The following is a 20,002-nucleotide window of genomic DNA, read 5'->3' as shown; positions in this document are numbered from 1 at the left end:
CTCCTTCCTTCCAGCCAGCACCACAGACAGGCCTGGGGGGGGGTTATTTTGGGAAGTCCTATTTTAGTTGATGGTATTCTGGGTTGATGTATTTTGGGGAAGTTTCACCAACCAGGCCACCTCCTTGCCTCTTAAAGGTCTCACGTCCCCTTCTTGGGTAAGGCATCTGTCCCTAAAGTCTCTCAGCGTTTCCCAGCATCACCCCAGAAATAGGAAATGATAATTCAGATGTTCTAAGAAAGCAGCTGCGTACGGTGCTGATCCCACGGCCCCGGCTTTATGACTTTTGATAAGTCTGGGTTTTATGAGTGTGTTGGGGGGGTAGGAGTGATGGGGAGGAAGCAATGCTGCCAGCAGTTGCCTTAATATGTGAAGCTTTTGTTCAAAGGTGATCTCTCGGCAGAACATTTTATCTTCCATTGGAAGGACATATCGTCTTCCGTGGTGTCTTACTCTCCTGCTCTCTTCTGCTCTCTGCTTTTCTATGAAAACCCCCAGGACTGGGTCCAGCAGGATCCCAGGGAGGTCCAAGGTTTGCACAGCTGCCTAGGTTGCAGAGCACAGGGGATTAGAGGCCCCATCTCCCAACTCTCAAGCCCATAACTCAAATGCAGAGGCTTAGCAAGAGGTGGGAACACAGCACCCCAAAGCATTCAGTCTGGTAAAGCCTTGGCTTCAAGACATCAGCCTGAAAAGCCCCAGGGTCAAATCTGCCTGGGCCTGTCCGGCCCGGCTGAAATGGGCTCAGAAGCGCGCAGATGGTTGGTGGTCCAGTTCCTCAGTGTGGCTTTTGCCTCCTGCCCCACCGCCAAGCATGGACTCAGCAGAGGTCCCCTGCATGAAAGAGCCCATGTGCCTAAGGTTGTCAGCCTGCCTGCCGGGGAAACGGGTGGGGTGGACAGACGTAATCACAGGCTCGGTGCTGAGAGCCGCTCAGTATAGTGCCCACAGGCAGCTCCTCCACTGCCAGAGCTCTGTGGCCAGATCATTTTGGACATGGGGCAGGTGGAGGAGAGGCTGCGGAACCTGCCAGAAACCTCAAACTAGTTCCTTCTGAGGAATCTGCCCGGGGCCAATCTACCCTATTCTTGGAGGAAAAACAGTACTGGTTCCAGGGACTGCCTGCTGGGTAATTAACACCTGCTCAAATAGAACTCAGGGCTCATGTGACCAGACGCTCCTGGGTAATGAGACTCTGCTGGGAGGCTGGGTGCCCCTCACGAAAACCCTCTCTTGCTTGCTGCCCACAGCCCCCGAGCAGCAGAACCCGCTGACCAACGGTGAGCCCCCCCAGCCCTCCTCGGCCCCTCAGAAGAGTCTCCCAGACCTCCCACCCCCCAAGATGGTAAGTGTGGGTCTGGGACCCCTGATTTCCCTGATGTGACCCTGTGAATGCCTAGTGGGTCCTCCAGATAGCAGTCCACCAAGCATCTGGCATTTTTGGAGCATCCACTCTATGAGGGGCAGGAGGAGAGGGGGATGACAGAGGATGAGATGGTTGGATGGCATCACCGACTCAATGGACATGAGTCTGAGCAAGCTCCGGGAGATGGTGAAGAACAGGGAAGCCTGGCGTTCTGCATGGGGTCGCAAAGAGTCAGACATGACTTAGCGACTGAAAAACGACTGTGTATGGGGCCTGGGGTAAGGCACCGGGATAGACAGATCAAGCCAGCCTGCCCTACGGGTGATCTCATTTGCTCAGTACAGAGAGGGATGGCAGTGGGAGATGAGGGTCACCGTGTGTGTCTGAGGTGACCTGCCAGATTCTTTTCCAGCACCCCTGAGCGGGGCCATGCACAGCTGTGGTCATCAGCTCCGGCCACAGTGATCTTTCGGAAACATAAATCACATCACACCACTTCCTGCTTGAAACCCACCAAGAGCTCCTACTGAACTTAGGACAAAACGTCCACACTCCTTCTCATGGCCCCAGGGCTCACCCTGTCTGGCCCAGCTGCGTCTCCAGCCTCACCGCATCTGCTCATCACCGGCCTCCCCTCAGTTCCTGGGTTGTGCCCTGTGGTCAGTCCTGCTGCAGGGACTTTGCACTTCTTGGGCCCTGACTCTTCAAAGTTGCCCCTCCTTAGTCTCAGACAGACTCTCCCTGGCCTGCCCACAGGTGAGACATCCTGCCTCAGTGCCTGCCCCTGTTACCGCCTGCCTTACCACCTAGTTACCCCCTCCGTGTTGATTATTTGCCTCCCAGAGCAGATGTAAGCTCCCTGAGGCAGGGGCCATGTCTCATTTACTGCTTCATGTCCTGTGTCTGCACACAGTAGGCCACACGTGTATTTGTTCATGGATGGATGAATGGAGTTTCAGACTCCTCCAGACCTGGGTTCAGATCCCCGCTCTAGCTCTGCCAGTACTAAGCTCCTTGACCTTAAGTTATTTAAGGCCTCTGGCCCTTGGTTTCTTGGTGTTTAAATGAAAGGCATGTGAATATCTCTCAACTAAGATCTCTATTCTGTGGCCTGGCAGACCACGTTGGTATTCAGCGAGGTGAGCAGAAGTATTTACACTTTATGGGAGAGGAACTAGGAGTCAGGAGGCTTATAATGTCCCGGTGTTGCACAACCTCGAGGTGGCAGGACATGAACCCGAGTTCTTTCCGCTCCAGGATCTGGTTGGGGCAGCTTCCTGGGAAAGGTGTGAGCTGGGAAGGATTTCTCAGAACATGGGACTCCACGGTGACTGAGCTCACACCGAGCCATCCATTGCCGGGTCTGTGGGCTCAGGTCACCACTGAGGGGGTCCTGACGCCAGACTGGCCCCCTTCATTCATGCCTTCCTGGAGGTAGCGTGGTTCTCCCTGCTGCCCTCCCAGCTGGCGGGGCAGGTCAGGAGTGCCTGGGCAGCATCCCACATCTGGGTGACAGCTGGTGGGGACCCTTCATCCCAGGCCGAGGGAGACCTGATGGACTGCGCCTCAGTCCTGGACATATACCAATGATGCGAGTGACTGCTGGGCTCTGAGCCACTGCCTGCCTGGCACACCCAAACGTGGTCCGCCCATCACCTGCCAAGAAACAGAGACCCCAAGAGTGAAAACAACTGGCCGAGGAGGTAGCAGGGCCAGGATCTGTAAGCAGGTTCTTGGTTTCCGGGCCACTCTGCAGCCTCCTGGACCCCACTCAGCTTGTCTTCTCAGTCAAGTAGAGGCACAAGTTGTGTCTCTTCCAGCTGTGGTCCCCCCTCGTTGTGACCCCGGGACTTGGGAAGGGGGCACAGCCCCTCAGCTTCCATGTAGTTGCTGCAGGTTTTAAGCAGGTGGGAGGTGCCGTGGTTTTCGGGTACACCCTAAGCTCTGCAGGCTTCCCTGATAGCTCAGTTGGTAAAGAATCTGCCTGCAGTGCAGGAGACCCTGGTTCAATTCCTGGGTCGGGAAGATCTGGAGAAGGGACAGGCTACCCACTCCAGTATTCTCGGGCTTCCCTTGTGGCTTAGCTGGTAAAGAATTCGCTTGTAATGTGGGAGACTTGAGTTCGATCCCTGGGTTGGGAAGATCCTCTGGAGAAGGGAAAGGCTACCCATTCCAGTATTCTGGCCTGGAAAATTCCACGGATTGTATAGTCCATGGGGTCGCAAAGAATCGGACACGACTGAGCAGCTTTCACTTTCACTTAATAAGCTCTGCTCACCGGATGTGGGGAGGAGAGGTGGCTGCTCTGAGCCAGGGCTGGAACTTTCCTAGCCTGAGTTCATGTATGATTCTGACCAGGGTACCTTTGGCCTCTGTACAATGGAGGTGCTGCTGCTGGCCCCACGTGGGGCAGCTGCTGATGGACCCGCACTGGGCAGAAGGGCTGTGCATGGGGCCGAGCCTCCCAGGCACTGACTCCCTCTGGAAGCCTGTGTTTGAGGAACATGGTGCTGGACTGGGTGCCCGGGGTCTGGGGCTGGGTTGTGGCTATACACTGATCAGGTCACAGAGTCCCACGGCCCGGGGCTCTGGCTGGCTTTTCCTACTCCCTTGCCAGTCTCCTGTGACCTGGGCACAGAGGCCCTAAGGGCTCGGGGGTGTGAGATGCAGGACCATCAAGCAAGGCCAGGGCAGAGGCTGGCCCCTGGAGAGCAGTCTGCAGGCCGTCGGGGCCAGGAGAGGCTAGAGAGGAACCTGGTGCTGGAGCGGGGAGGATCCCACCACCTGAGAGTCCCACAGTCCTGGAGCGGCCTTTCAGATGCACAGTGACAGTTCCTGTGGACACAGTCCAGGCCCTGGGGTGACTTCCAGCAGAGCCAGTAACCTTGACAGTCTCCCTACCTTGTGGAATTTCTCTGCCAAGAAGGACCTTTCCTGGGTCCCTCCTAGTCCCGTCTCCATCACCCATCTCCACCCCAGGAGCCTTCCAGGTGTGGAGTGAGGGAGGAGGGGGCGGAACCCCGGGTCCTCCCCACCCCGCCCGCACGCACCTGCCTGCTCCCCTCCAGCCTCCACTCTGGTCCAGTCGGGCTGAAGACTTCATCCAAGGCCCCTAGAGGAGTGCCGTCAGGGCGGAGCCGGGAACAGCTGTGTCTGCTGGCTCTGACGAGGAGGAGAAACAGAGCAGCAAGTAGTCTGGGAGGAAGGAGAGAGCATGGCCACCGGAGCCTGCGCAACCCTGGAATTGCTCTTCATCAGCCAGAGAAAGCGATGTCTCTTCTCGCCCCAACCCTGGAGCTTCAGGGCGCTGCCATGGTTTTTCGGCCTGGATGCCCAGTCCCGGGGCTCGCCAGTGGCTGTGGCAGAAGCTGGTTGTCTGCCTGGGGTCCTCAGTGCCCAGGGCTGGCCAGGAGCATGGCCTCTGTCCCAGGCTCAGCCCGTCCAGTACTGGAGGGGGCAGCCAGGGGTCTGGGTGTGGCCAGTGACTCAGGCAGCCTTGGCACGTCCAGGCCGCAGTCGGCCCAGCCAGGTGCTGTGGTTGCTGTAGAAGAAACAGATGTTTGCTGGCACCATTCCGCTCCTGGCCAGCGCGGCCGTCTCCACCCGTCCCTGCTGAGGCCTGCACACGCGTCGGTGCTGGGCTTCTGTGAGGGGAGCAGCTGACGCCATCGACGGCGTCACCGTGGTCGGTCTGGGGAGCCAGGACTGTGTCCACTCGCCCCCACCCCGAACCTGCCACAGTGCACCCTGGGGCTGGTTGTTCAGAGCTGCAAGAACGCCTCAGGTCACCTGAGGCCGCCCCTCACCTCCAGCTCTGTGTCTCATCCAAATCAGAACTGGTGAAGTACGTGCCTGCTCAGTCACTCGGTTGTGTCTGACTCTGTGCGACCGCATGGACGGTAGCCCACCAGGTTCCTCTGTCCATGGGATTCTCCAGGCAAGAATACTGGAGTGGGTTGCCTTTCCTCTCTCCCGGAATCTTCCTGACCCAGGGATCAAACCCAGGTCTTCTGTGTTGCAGGCAGATTCTTTACCCACCGAGCCATGTGGGAAGCCAAGCCCATGACCAAATCCTGCACCACCTGCTTTGGTAAATAACATTTTGTTGGAATTCAGCCAAGCTTATTCATCTGTGTATTATTTATGGGTTCCTCTGCACTACAATGGAGAAGGAAATGGCAGCCCACTCCAGTATCCTTGCCTGGGAAATCCCATGTTCGATTCCTGGGTTGGGAAGATCCCCTGGAGAAGGAAGTGGCAACCCACTCCAGTATTCTTGCCTAGAGAATTCCATGGACAGAGGAGCCCGGCAGGCTATAGTCCATGGGGCCGCAAAGAGTTGGACATGACTGAGCGACTTTCATTTCACTTCACTGCACTCCAGTTGCAGGGTTGCAAACCCCCCAGTGGCCTGTGAATCCCTCTTTCGCTCTTTATAGGAAACGTTTGCCAACCTCTGGCACATCACCCTGAGCGGGGTGGCTTTCTTCCCCGGCCCTTCCTGTGAACCGTGAGAACATTATTTCAGGTTCCCAAGTCACATCTCCTCGGCATACTCATTGAATGTGCACCATCGACGTCGTCATGTTGATGATTAAAGTAATTTTCCTTTATTCTTAATTCCTGGCATTTAGGATCTCTTGTTCCTTCAACCTCTGATAATAGACTGTTGGGTCTGTGTAATTATGTGACGCTCTTCTGAATTGTTGGAATCGTTTTATCCTTAAACTTGACCTGGGCTCTCATCTTTGGCCCTGACAACCCTGGGGACAGAGGCTGTCCTGTTCTTTAAGGAGGGAGAGTGTAGTATAAGCCAGGTCATGCTCAAACACCTCCTCAGTATCCTCCCAGACAGCCCGTGGTCTTCCTCCACCAAACAGGCACACGTGCAGCTTTTCTCTCTTTGACATTATTGTATTTTATTCTGAAGGTTAGTGAAAACTAGTATCTGCTAATTAATAATGCTGAGTGCAGTTTAATCCTTACAATGACACCATATGATGGTTATTTCTACCCTCCCCGTTTTGCAGCAGAGGATCTGAGGCCCAGAGAGGTCAAGTCAGTTGCCCAAAGTCACACAGCTCAGATGTGCCAGTGTCAGGATTCAAACCCAGCCCTGGAGGTCAGACTCCTGCATCCACCCTATACGCCTCGATTGGTATCGATCCATTTACAGATGATTTTGTACAGTGAAAGGTTTGGGAGACCCTCAAGAAACACCCCCTGGTGCTCCACTCCTGGACAAGAGGGCAGGCCCCCTGTGGGGATAATGACCATCAGGAGCTCCTGCCAGAGGGCTTGCCCCCCTCCTTCTGTCCTGTTCTAATCGTGGGTGTCCAGACCAGAGCTGGATCTTGGGTGCTCAGAACTTCTCTCCAGATGGGACCCACCTTCTTACCACGAGAAGGGTCCCCACACCCCCTCAAGGGGAGAAGGGCTTCTTGAAGGATGGAGCTGGAGGCCTGGCCTCCTCAGGAACCCTGAGCCTCAGCACCTATCTGCAGAAACCTTGGCGGGGCCCAGGGGAGGGGAAACGCTTTCCCCTCCTGACCCCAGGAAGTTGGCTCTCAGAGAACCACAGCTGGCTTTCACAGTCAGCCCTTCCTCTGGCTGACCAAGGGGCCGGGAATGCCTGGAGCAGCAAAGGTGAAGGGTCAGCCACGAGCAGCTACCACTGTGTGCACGACCCCCGCCCCAGGGAGGAGCCCACCCGTCTTGCCCCACAGCCGCACCTGCCGGCCCTGAACGCAGCTGGGCTGCCTAGGAAATGAGCTGAGTCTTCCGTTCCTTCCTGCGTGCTGTGTGGTGCACCTGCTGGGGCTGAAAGCTGTTCAGAGCCTGCCTCTGGGACTTCTGTTGGCTCTCTTGGTGTCGGGCCAGACGGCGTTAGAAAAATGTGTGGGAGCCAGGTGGTGACCTGGCCTCTGCCGGCCCTCTTCATGCGGACTTGTCTCAGCTTGTTGGACAGCACTCCTGTGACCTGGCCGATGCAGGCGCCTGGGCTGGGAGGCCCCAGACAATGGTGGCAAAAGCCTCCTCGTATTTGATGTGGCTTCCTTGGTGGCTCAGACGATAAAGAATCTGCCTGCAACAAGGGAGACCCAGGTTCGATCCCTGGGTTGGGAAGATCCCCTGGAGTATGAGATGGCAGCCCACTCCAGTATTCTTACCTGGAGAATCCCATGGACAGAGGAGCCTGGCAGGCTGCAGTCCATGGGGTCGCAGAGTCAGAAATGACTGAAGTGACCTTAGCACACCAGCCCTATGGAAACTCAATCACACTTGTCTCCTTGAATCCTCAAGACAGGCTCTTGTTTTATGGAGAGGGTAAGTGAGGCACAGAGAGGCTGTCACATATTCACGGTTAAGGCTATGGACTCCTAAAGCCTGGATTCAAACCCGGTTAGTTTCACTCTAGAGGCCATATAGATAGCTCCACTAGCCAAACCACAGACTTGGCTCTGGGAGCCTGGTTTGGGGGCAGCAACTGCAGGAGCATCACTCTACCCCAGGGGAAGCTGGGATCAGATGCCCTCGCGGCCCTTGCTGAGTACTGTCCCACTGGGACTCAAGGCCATGCTGACTGTTCTCCCACTATTGCTGGGGCCAGGGCTGGAGAAGTTCTGTGTCATAGGTCCCCCAAAGAAGCTCGTTTTCCAAGGCAAAGATTTCTAGATTCTCCGTACCCTGCCTGCCTGGCCCTCTTCTGGGTAGGACAGCGAATCCCCAACAGCCCATGGGTTCCCCATGTGGAATGCCCAGCACAAGGACCTCTGAAAACCAGGAGTGGGAATGCACTCCAGCTTTTGCCATGTCTGTTCTCAACTCATCAAGGTTCCCTCGGCCCTCTGTAGGGACTTTGTGATTCAGATAGACATTGGAGACCCATGTGGATGGATGCTTACACATTGATGAACTGTATGTACTAATATCCACACCACAATCTACTTTTTTTTTTAATTAATTTTTTTGTTATTTTTGGCTGTGCTGGGCCTTCGTTGCTGCAGGCAGGCTTTCTCTAGCTGTGGCGAGTGGGGACTACGTTCTAGCTGTGGAGCAGAAACTTCTCGTTGCGGTGGCTTCTCATTGCAGAACATGGGCTCTACAATGCAGGCTTGGTCGTTGTGGTGCACAGGCTTAGTTGCTCTGTGGCATGTGGAATCTTCCTGGCCTAGGGATCGAACCTGTGTTCCCTGCATTGGCAGGCGGATTCTTAACCACTAGACCACCAGAGAAGTCTTGCCTGTCTTTTTCTCCCCTGCTGTTGCTTATATTACCTTCATAGTCCGGTGCTCATCTTATAGATGGAATAATGGAAGGATAGAGAACAGTTTCAGCCTCTGTGCTTCTCCACAGTCGCATATGTTTTTGTTTCTTTTTTATCCTACTCAAATTATGCTCATTCACCCTCATGTCATGTAAGAAGTTCAGGGTTGTCTTGTCCTCTGAGCATCCTTCCTTGGTCCTAAATGTTCCTCATACCCTCCAGGCTCCCATGGAGATTTGACCTTGTGTATCAGGAGCCGTGGGCTTCCCTGATAGCTCAGTTGGTAAAGAATCCGCCTGCAGTGCAGGAGACCCCAGGTTGATTCCTGGGTCAGGAAGATCCCCTGGAGAAGGGAAAGGCTACCCACTCCAGTATTCTTAGGCTTCCCCTATGGCTCAGCTGGTAAAGAATCCACCTGCAATGCAGGAGACCTGGGTTCAATCCCTGAGTTGGGATTATCCTCTGGAGAAGGGAAAGGCTACCCATTCCAGTATTCTGGCCTGGAGATTCTGTGGACTATATAATCCATGGGTCACAAAGAGTCAGACGTGACTGAGTGACTTCAGTCATTATCAGGAGCTGTGAGCATTCATTGCCTAGTTAAGTGTTTCTCAGGACTGACTCCCAACCGTCTGGTTGCATCTCTCAGCTAGTCTGCAGGAACCATCCAATATCTGCTGAGCCAATGTTTTAACTTATTATTGGAGACGTTTGGGGGTTGCAAGCCTGGTGCTCTTCCCCTGCGTGCCCCTGATGAGCTCTGGTCTTTGTAGAAAGTATATTCTGTGTAGAAGCATCATAGCCACCATGACAGCCTGATGCCACCTGGACCTGTAAGTGTCTTACGCCGCACGCACAACTACACTGTGTGTGCGGTGGCCGTCAGAGCCTCATTTTGCAGGGGAGAACTCTGAGATTTGGTGAGGTTACATGACACACCCACAGCCCTTCAGCTGATGCAAACCAAACACTGTGGACAGGGCAGCTGACGGGGGTCGCTGTAATCTCTGTTTTCCCTCCCGTCTTGCTTGATGTCCAACTGGGCATTTTTTTCTCCTGGTTCCCTCTCCTTTCTACCCAAAGGGTTAATTCCGAGTTGTTCCCAGTGTGTCGTATCTGAAAATGTTTGTTTTATTTATTCATACCACAGATTCCAGAACGTAAACAGCTCTCTGTCCCGAAGATCGAGTCTCCAGAGGGTTACTATGAAGAGGCTGAGCCGTATGACACATCCCTCAATGGTACATCCTGGGGACAGGGCTGGGAGGGGGCTGACCACTTCCTGCACAGATGCCGGCGCCTGCTCCCCTCGTGGTGACCGGCACGCTCACCCTGGCTGGAAACACAGAGGGGCCTGGGATGCTTCTCCCAGAGAGCATGGCGCAAGTCAAGAGCTGGCCACAGAGCATTTGACCAGTGGTCTGATGGCGAGCTGAGACCTACAGCAGACCCAGCCCGCCTGCAGGGCAGGGCTTAGGATGGTGCCCAGTGGGCTGGGTTTACTGTGTCTGATGCTTTCTGTGGTCCTGCCTGGATGTTGTGGATTCAGCACAGAGATGTGACAGAGGAGAGGTGTGCCGGCCGAGTGGCACAAGGCCCCGGAAGCCATGGAAATGTGGTCAGGCTGAGGCAGAGCCCACTTTTCAAGGTCCTTTCACTGGACTGATAGTCCCTGGGCTCCCACCGTGAACTCAGCATGCTTCCAGGAGTGGGAACTCAGCACGCCTCAGCAGTCACAGCACTTGGATTCTGGGAGAGAAGACAGGCAGCATAGAGACGTGGGATGTGTCAGGTGGAGATAACTTGTCAGGACCCAAAGTGGCAAGGGCTGAGTTGGGGCAGGAGAGGGATGTTATTCTAACTTAGGGAGGGCCTCTCTGAGCACATCTTAAAGAAGTGGCAAGTGGGTGGGGTTGGTACCTGCAGGAGGAACAGAGTGCACAGCACATGCAAAGGCCCTGAGGCGGGAGGGCCCCTGGCACGTTTGAAGGCCAGTGTGGCAGGAGCAGGTAGGGTTGGATGAGATGGATAGGAGATGTGGACACGGAAGGCAGCTGTAGACCCTGGTAAAGACCTTAGCTGTTCTCTGAATATACTTTTCTCTAGCCTTTAGAGGGTTACTTCGTGGCAGACCTAATATAGGTATTAAAAAGACGGTCTTTGCTCTGGGGGCATGGCTCACGCTGGCGTGCTCTTGTCCTCAGCCAGTGGTTCTCAGCCTGATGAGGCTGGATCAGAAATGCTCTTATTGTGGGGGTTCTATAACACAGAAACACCTGAAGGTCCTGGGAGAGATGGTTGTGACCCTACTCTCTGGGGTAGCTAGATTCTGGTCCCCTCGCTCTCTCCCTTTCTTACCTCCTTCTCTTTCCTTTTTTTGTAAGTGAAAGGTCTTTGAAAGCATAAGGCAATTTGCAGATAGGGGAAGTCAACGTCCCTGATGCGGGGAATGAACTTGGCCTAAAGGGGCCTTGTTGGTGTCGGGGATGAGATGGGACAAGTCCCCCTGGAGCACATGGGATTCTTGTCCTCTTTTTTCATGCCTCACCTACTATCTGCAGTCCCAGGAACTGTGTGGGAGGTGAGGGACTCTCGGGACTCATGGAATTTTATTCTAAGAGACTGGCTTTAAGGGCAGACGTCACTTAGCTTGTGAGGTGTTGCCAAGTCACCGCTGGACTGTGATTTCAGACTGGAGCTGTGGGCGCAGCAGGGCTGTCTGGGTGCGTCTGGAAGGTGGGAGCCCTGACTCACCCCGGTGAGCACCTCCATGCCTCTGAAGCCCGTCTCTCTGGGGTGTGGCCCCTGCCAGCCAGGGCCTGCCTCCCAGACGCTCCCAAGGGCCTGTCTGTGGGGCAGACTTCTTCTCGACACAAACAAGTGGTCAGAAGGATCTTGGTGTTTGTCTCTCAACTGGAAATTCGTATTGGTTTTATCCAGGACTAGGAGGAGAGGGGGGTCATCCCAAGGTCAGCAAGTAGGGACGGTGGGAAGATGCCCAATTGCCTTTTCTCTCCTGCCAGCACAACGACCGAGGATGACCTGGGGGACCTCCCCCTGCATTAAAAGCTGGGCTGTCCTTGTTTCCAGCCTGTCGTCCGCCAACCTGTTTGACCCCTGGTCACAACAAGAGGAGCGACTGCTGGACTCCAGCCCCTTGCTCTAGTTCTTGGCCATCAGCAATTTTGCTGACTTCCTGCAGAAGACCAGGGGCCGGCTTCCCGGGCTGCTGTATCAGCACTGTCCCCTCGCGCCTCCCCTGGGCCAGGTGGCTCTGTCTGAACCCAAGTGTCGTAAGTGGCGTGCTGTGAGTATAGGTCCTGCACGGATGATGCCTCCTGCCGGGGTAATGGCAGCCGCTGTAACAAACAGCACCCCTGGCAGTTTATAGTAGCCCAGTGCAAATCTGATTCTCTCTCTTGGAACCGTTCGGCGTGGGCATTACTGGTCAGCAGGCTCCTTCCAGTGTTGGCTTGGCCACCCTCTGAGACCACAGAAGCCTCTGCAAAGAGGGTGGAGGACCTCTGTGTGCTTCTTAAAGGCACCAGCCAGAAGGACACCCAGGGCTTCTCTCCACATTCCGTTGGTGACAGGCAATCATGTCTCTGGATGGGAAGGAGCTGGGAAATGATGTCCTTGGTCAGGCTGGGGCCTCGCCCGATGAGTGCACACCTCTGATGGGAACACGCTTACTTCTGATGGACGGGCAGCCACGTCGCCACATCTCTTTGTGTCTCTGCCTCTGGACCTGCCCCTCTCTTCATCTTCTCTCTCTTCCTCTTGTCTCTTTCTGTGCTTCCGGAAATGCCACAGGCCATCCCAGCAGATATCCCCCCTGTGGAGTCCCCAGATGGGTGCAGGTGCCTGAAGGAGTTGTTTACGCCACCATCACCTTGGGTACTGCTCGTCCCAGAGCGGGAATGCCAGTGATCCCCGTGCCTGCTGCCTGGCTCGCGGAGGCGGGGTGCATGCCCGAGGGTGGCCGCCGCCCTCTTCCCGTCCTCGTGTGCGGGTCCTGCATGAGGCTGCCTTGTGTCACCCCTCTGCAGACCCCTGCCTGTGGCATCTGGAATGATGAGGACGCAGGGCGTGCAGGGCCGTGCCAGCCTCTGTTCCTGAGCACGTGCCACAGGACGCGGTGGCTGCGGTACCCACCAGGGGCAGCCGAAAGGGGGCTGAAATTATCTGAGCATCCTGCCTTTCCCTCCTGCTTATCCTGCGACCTCTGGCAGCCAAGTATCTGTTTAACAATATCCTTCACTTATGGTTGTGCCATGATCGCTCTTAGGGATAAATAAAATGGCCAATACATTTGCCCTAAAATTTCCTCTGAGCCATTCCAGGTATCATCCCATTCCCCCCTGGGAATGGGCAGACATTAGAATTCTCCATGGAACAGGTGGGGCAACCCCAGGAGCACAAAACAGCCGGGGGCAGGGAGGAGTGTGGGGTCTGGCCAGCTTCTTCACACTATATACTCTGTAGCCTCACCCACTAACCCACTGAAAGAGATACCCCAACGGCTGCATCTTTCTTCTTCCATTTATTGCGCAGCTAATGCAGTGCTGACCAGGGGGACTTTTTTTTGTACAGAATCACCCCACCACCAGATCGAATCACTGAATTCTCCGTGTGGCCTTTCAGTGCTGGTTTCTTTGCATAGATGATTGGAACTGTGCTTTCTCACTTGCCGTCTTAAGGAGTTTCTCAAGTTGCAGACTAGCTTGCAAGAGCTTTCACTGATTACGGTTGCATGGTACCCTGAATGAAATCACGCTTTCTCCAGCCTCCTTCTGCTGACTGTTCAGAAGTACTTGCATGAATATCTTAATGCATGTAACCTCTCCCTGCCCGCCTTCCTTCCTTTTTAAAAAGGTAGTTTCCTCGGATAAACTCCCAAGACTGGGATTATTGGGTCAGAGGGGATGGATGTTTTTATGGCTTTCGAAAAAACAGGCTGATGGGTTGTTTCCTGAGAGGCTGGTGTTAATTTATGTTGCCACCAGCCATATGAGAGGTCAGGCTCCCCTACCAGGTGGCACCTCTGTTTTCAGTCTGCCTATTTAATAGGTGTAAAATTGTGAATTCTGTGAGTTTTTTATTGTCAGGAAGGGGAGCAGTATCACACTGCTTTTAAAGAAAACTGATATTAAAGTAGTCAAAGTGTTATTTTTAGAAATATTAAAGCAAAATAAAGCGCATTTTTATTGGCATTGTAGCTAGAATAACTGTGGCCATGGCCTCGTTCCATTTTCCTATATTTCTAGTTCAAAGGTGGTTCTGTTTTCTTAGTGTGCAGGAACCTAGCTATGCAGGGTGTACCAGAAGCTTCTGGAGAAGAGAAGACAGGGGACCCATGGGCTGTCTCTTTCCTGATGGGTAATGTGGAGATGAAAGAGTGGTTCCATTCACTCTGACTTGAGGGGACAGAACATGTCTATGGAAGTCACAGGGAAGTAGATACAACTTTCTGTTGGAGCTGCCCAGTAAGGAAGCAATTGTCCTGCAACCGGGGGTAGTGAGCTCCCTGTCCATGGAGGAATTCAAGCAGAGGCTGGAGCAGGATTATGATATGCAGGATTCCTGAGCTGAGCCAGGGGTTGCTGGACCTGAATCCCGAGGTTCTCTTTTCTCCATGTCTTGCATTTTGGGGTTTGATTGATATTTTTTTCTGCACCTAGTTTCTGTTGGCCTTGAAGAGGGCAGTGAGGCCCAGAAGAGCAATTCTGGCAAGGTGGTGGGGGCAGAAACTGAGGCACGTGGAGTGGGTACAGGACTGGGTGAGATGTGGTGAATTGGGGGATTCTTTTAAAGAGAATAAAACCGTAAGGGTGGCTCATTGCCAGGAAGGAAGGATATCAGGTGGAGGTGAGCAGGAGGAGCTGGGTTCGTGCTGGGAGGTCTTCTGTGGGGAGAGAGAACAGTCTGCAGGATAAGTGGATTCTCCAGGAGGGCTGTGAATGTGACCTTAGGAGGGGGAGGGTGGCCGGGAAGGTCCGCTCCTGCTGTGGGTTACTGCACTTTTGCTTCCAAGAGTCAGAGCTTCTCACTGCCCCCAGGACAGGACAGGGACAGAACAGGCCTGGCGGGGGAGTTGGGGGGCGACCGCTGGAGGCTTGCCCACCTCTGGGCTCAGATGGCAGCCCCCTCTTCCTGGGGCCTTAGAATGATAGAGCATCACCCACGCATACACACCAGAAGAACCAAGAAAGAGTCCACCCACCGCTTCATCCTTCAGTTGAGGAAGCGGAGGCCCCGAGGCCAGCACTGATTTTCTCAAGAGCCCACGTCTGAGGACAGTGTCTGGTCAGAGGTTTCCATGGGGTCTGAGATGACAGGATTTGAGGAGGAAAGGGGAGAAACCCGGTTTCACATTATCTGTGTCTGTGACCAGAGGCAGCACCCAAGACGCTCTGCTCAGCGGTTTAGGGGCCAGAAAGGCTGCCTGGGCCTGTGGTTGGTGGCGATGGGCTGGTTCCAGGGGGCTGGGAGGGGAGGGCTGTTCCTGCCTGCTGCCCACCCTCCCAAAGGAGCAAAGCCTGTTTAGGAGCATCCCTTGCCCGGCAGGGCTGTGACAGCGAGCTCTTCCCTTGCAGAGGACGGAGAGGCCGTGAGCAGCTCCTACGAGTCCTACGACGAGGAGGAGAGCAGCAAGGGCAAGTCGGCCCCCTACCAGTGGCCCTCGCCCGAGGCCAGCATCGAGCTGATGCGCGACGCCCGCATCTGCGCCTTCCTCTGGCGCAAGAAGTGGCTGGGCCAGTGGGCCAAGCAGCTGTGCGTCATAAAGGACACCAGGCTCCTGGTGAGTGCCCTTCTCTCCTCTCTCCTCTCCTGGGAGCAGGATGGGGGTGGTCCAGGATGCCAGGCGCTCAGAGTCTATTACATCAGGAAGTTTCTACTTCTCCCCAGCCTGAAACTGCACGCAGAACCTTATGAGCATGGACGAACATGCTTTTTTCTAAACTAGAAAGGTCTAGTAGTTGTCAGCAGACTTTCAAAGGGGTCTGTGATGACCAACCCCTTCCTCCCCCAGTGCCATCCCCTGGATATTTTTCCAGGGATCTTTTGGTCCCCTGGTCTGTGGGCTCCTCCTTCCTCACATCCCAGCCTCTGGAGGTTTGGGGCGGAGCCTGCTGCCCAGTTAGGGCTCCCCTGCCCAGCGCCCAACCCCACAGCGTGCAGCGTGAGAACCATCGGCATCTGCTCAGAAGTTAGAATATTCTGAATGACCGATCTAAGACCCCTAAGGGCATCAGAAGATGGTATTCTGACCGCAGCCCTGTTTCTTGTTATTTTAAATTAAAACTTCGTTTTATGCCCCAATTTGAGGCTCCACGGAGTCGTTACAAACACCCCTTTTTCACTAGTTAAAACCTGTCCTGCTGTGTCCTGATGCTTTCAGGTACTCCTGTCAGGCAGCCTCATAAGAACCCCCATTTTACAAGTGAGAAACGGAGGGTAGTACGTTTTCCCTGATCAGGAAGAGAGTTGCTTCCTTTCTTTGCTAACACATCATTTCTAAGTGGATGATAAACTTGGCCTTCATCCCCTTTGGGCCCCTTACTGGGAAAGCTGAGCCAGAAAGAGAAGCAGAGAGGCAGAGAGCTGGGGAAAGTGCCTTCCACCCTGGGGAGGTGGGGTTGCCCACAGAGGACTCCTAAAATAGGAGCCAGCCCAGATCTGCAGGGGGATTAGAGCTGCTTGGGTAAGCAGGGCCCTGGAGTGTCTCTGGAGAGTTGGAGGGGGAGGCTTGAGGGAGACACAGATGAGCTCCCTGGTGGTTCTGATGCTGACAACAAACTCCGCTGATGGTTGAGGTCACAGTTCTGCACTTGCACAAAGGTGTCCGACCTTTTGGTCCAGCTCTCAGCGGGCTCTGCCCTGCCTGGCGGCCCCCTCCTCTGCAGAACCCGGCCGACAGCGTCTCTCTTCTCCTCTCTTGCAGTGTTACAAATCCTCCAAGGACCACAGTCCTCAGCTGGACGTGAGCTTGCTGGGCAGCAGCGTGGTGCACAAGGAGAAGCAAGTGCGGAAGAAGGAGCACAAGCTGAAGATCACGCCGCTGAACGCCGACGTGATCGTGCTGGGCCTGCAGAGCAGGGACCAGGCGGAGCAGTGGCTCAGGGTGAGGGAGGCGCCAGGCCGCCGGGAAGCGGACCCATTCCCCTCTGCGGTCCCCAGGGGTTCCTGCAGTCCCAGTTCCCCCAATTTTTCAAAGGGATGGCTATGGTCAGGGTAAAGGGTCTACTATCCTTCAAGTCCGCAGGGCTTCCCCTGTCCTAAGTGGTAGCAATCGTCTTGGGGAGATAGATCACAGGGCTCAGTGGCCAGCTCTGTGGCCTTGGCAGCCACCTGGACTTGGGCTCCAGCTGAAATCCACTTGCCTTCTGGCCTCTAGGGAGGCATCGCTGGCCCGTGAAAAGGCTCCCCCAGAGGAGGCAGGGTGGACAGTGACAGGCAAGTCTGGGAGCCGGGGTTGGACCAAGGCAGCACGCAGACCCTCCACAGTGAGCACCACGGCCCCCTGGAGCCAGAGGACTGTCTGGCAAATGTCGCTTTTACCCCCACAAGGAGCAGCCACTCCTGCCCAGGATGGGGCAAGAGGGGGCTTGTGGAGCTGAGGGCGGCTGCTCTGGGCCTGCTTGGGTTCTGCTGCAAACCCCGCCCTCCGTTCCCTGGTGCCCCACCAGAACGCATGGGGCCTGCTGGACACAGGGCCAAGGAACGCGCCCCCCCACCTCCAGCTGGGGCCCAAGGCCATAGGTGGGCTGGGTGCAGGGGTGGGGTGGGGTGTTCTGCTCCTCGGAAATTCTGCAACCTCTCTCTCTCACCCCCACCCGCCTAGGGGTGGCTGACCTAAGGGGGGCAGGGGGGACACCCTCCCTCCCCCGACCTGGGGGCCAGGTTCCAGCTGTGGTCTGGCTGTGAGTGCAGGTCTAAAGGCCCTTCCTCTTCCTTCAGGTCATTCAGGAGGTCAGCGGCCTGCCTTCCGAAGGAGCTTGTGAGGGAAGCCAGTTCACCCCAGATGCCCAGCGCCTGAGCTGTCCAAAGGTAAGCAAGCCTCTGGCCGGGTGGTTCAGTCGCTAAGTTCATGTCCAACTCTCGTGACCCCATGGACTGTAGCCCCCCAGGCTTCTCTGTCCATGGGATTTCCCAGTCAAGAGTACTGGAGTGGATTGCCATTTCCTTCCCCAGGGGATCTTCCCGACCCAGGGATCGAACCCCCATCTCCTGCACTGCAAGCGGATTCTTTACCAACTTAGCTACCAGGAAAACCCAAAGCCTCTGCCCCTGCCCAGGGTGGGGCGAGAGGGTTCATTTCTGTCACGGTCCAGAAGAGAGTTTGATTCTTTTTTTTTTTCTCCAGGTGGAGATTACAGGTGGAAAATTGGGAGCTTTGCTTTTGTACTTCAGCCAGATTGATAAGAAACATACCATGCTTGGCTGAGGGCAGTAGCTTCAGCGTGGCAAGGAGACTGATGAGGATTATAGAGACTTATAACATTTTCTTGCTTGGGGGAAAATTTATTGGGACAGAAGTCACTTGCCTCCCTTCTTGGGCAGGGAGATTTACTTTTCTAGGCTCTTCCCTCCCACTTATTCCCTAGTACACCTTCAGAGGCTGGAGAACCGTGTAGGTACGGACCTCAGCCAAGGAGTCCTGCTGCTCATTTGCATGGAGCTGTGGGGCCCCCGCTTTAGGGTCAAAGTCAGGAAAGTTGGGCTGGGTGCTGGCCCAAGGGGTGCTGTCACCAAGGGGTCACATTCCATGTCCCCAGGTATCTGCAGGTGGGTACCTGAAGCCTGGTGTGCACAGAGCGGAGGGTCCCTGTTTCTCATCTTGGGGTCTCCACCTGTGGCAGGCAGGTGGGCATAGGCCACCCCCAGGGAGGAGAACCCACAGCCTTCTGGAGTGACAGAAGAAGGGCTGATGTTTTCCTTGTCTTATTCATTTTTTGATCACTGCTAAGAAAAGTTCCTGGGGGTTCCTTCATGTTGGGATGAGAAACGAGTTCTCCCTACAGACCTGGAATGCAGACGCCCCAGCCAGGTCCCGCAGTCTTTGGCCCCCAGTGAGGGTCCTATGGTTGGGAATCCCTGGGTTTGTCGTCCAGAGGTCTGGAGTCAGTGGTTCTAGAAGAAGCCTGATTGGAATATTCTGAGTGTCCGTTCTAGGGGACTGTCTCTAGTCTCACAACAGCCCTGGGAATGCAGACAGGGCAGTCTCACTATTTTATACACATGCAGGATGGCGCTCAGAGAGGTCCCGCCTGATTAGAGAATGTTTTAAGTGGGATTCGAATCGTGGTCTAACCCTGTGCACACAAACCAGCCCTTCTCCAAAGCCTGACGTGTGGGTAGCACAGTCAGTTCTCAAAAGACACCCTCACACCCTCCTGTTAGGGTGAGCCCCAGGGGCCTGACAGTTAGCTCCGGTTGCAGTGCTGATGCTCATGCACCCCTGAGGCCGGCTACCTGCTCTCCCTGCTTCAGGGCACCTGTCACGTCAGTGGAGCAATCACCCTGAGAGCTCGAGAACGAGGATATGTGGGTGGCTTGAAGAAGGGGAAGATGCTCTGGGACGGGGCAGGGAAGCTCAGAAGGGAGGGCAAAGGCAGGTCCTCCAGGGAGCCCCAGGGAAGCCTGGCTATCTGCCACCTGTGACTGGGACTCCAGGGTCACCCCTGGCCTACACCCAAGAGTCGTCTATTATGTCCCTTCAATTGTGGTCTCCAAGGTAACCATTTCCAGACAAGATCACCCACTTCTGTCTCTCTCTTCCACAGCCAGATATAACGGAGAAGTACCTGTCAGCCTCGGAGTGTGGAAGCCCCATAGATGGTCACCCTGAAGTCCCAGAGACCAAAGACGGTGCGCACGCTTTGGCTCTCAGCCTAGGGCAGGGAGAAGGGTGGTATCCCAGTTTGTGAGGCTTGACCATTTGGCTCAAGCCTACTGGGTTTTAACAGCTAATTGCAACATGCTTCCAATTTCTAAACTGCTCAATATACAACTGATAGATCCTGTAAAAAGAGAGCAGCCCACACTGATGCTAGTGTCATGAATTGCTGGGGTAGAATATTCTTTCCTCTCTTCTTTGCTAACCCTGGTTCAGATCTCTCTGAGCCAGTTCAGTATGTAAAGATTCTCCAGTACTGCCATATTCTATAAGAGAGGTTGGTGGGCTTCTCTTGAGGGTGTAGTTCTAGAGATACCTGACTTTGACCTATGGACTCTGGCCTTGAGCACAGATGTGTGCGTGTGGTCGTGCATGTATGAAGAACAGACGTGTGTGTGTGTGTGTGTGCGCACGCGCACACCCACGTGCGTCCACAATGAGGAACAGACAGGAAGAGAACAGTTCTGCT

General features: G+C 55.0%; 1 protein-coding gene across 5 annotated transcripts in view; it reads left to right on the top strand.

The window, feature by feature from the left end:
• Window positions 1-20,002, top strand: part of AFAP1L2 (actin filament associated protein 1 like 2) — a 144,173-nt gene that overhangs the window by 109,692 nt on the left and 14,479 nt on the right. For 4 of the 5 annotated variants that reach the window (XM_044935273.2, XM_044935271.2, XM_025274269.3 and 1 more), the window contains 7 exons: window positions 1,251-1,345; window positions 9,784-9,874; window positions 12,447-12,530; window positions 15,230-15,435; window positions 16,579-16,758; window positions 17,595-17,684; window positions 19,421-19,505. In XM_044935273.2, coding sequence (XP_044791208.1) covers window positions 1,251-1,345; window positions 9,784-9,874; window positions 12,447-12,530; window positions 15,230-15,435; window positions 16,579-16,758; window positions 17,595-17,684; window positions 19,421-19,505 — 831 coding nt within the window. The remainder of the gene's footprint in view (window positions 1-1,250; window positions 1,346-9,783; window positions 9,875-12,446; window positions 12,531-15,229; window positions 15,436-16,578; window positions 16,759-17,594; window positions 17,685-19,420; window positions 19,506-20,002) is intronic. The other variant, XM_044935272.2, reaches the window with a different exon arrangement.

Source organism: Bubalus bubalis, chromosome 23 (assembly GCF_019923935.1).
Source record: "Bubalus bubalis isolate 160015118507 breed Murrah chromosome 23, NDDB_SH_1, whole genome shotgun sequence".
NCBI classification, from domain to species: domain Eukaryota; kingdom Metazoa; phylum Chordata; class Mammalia; order Artiodactyla; family Bovidae; genus Bubalus; species Bubalus bubalis.
This window is presented reverse-complemented; position numbering and strand designations above follow the sequence as displayed.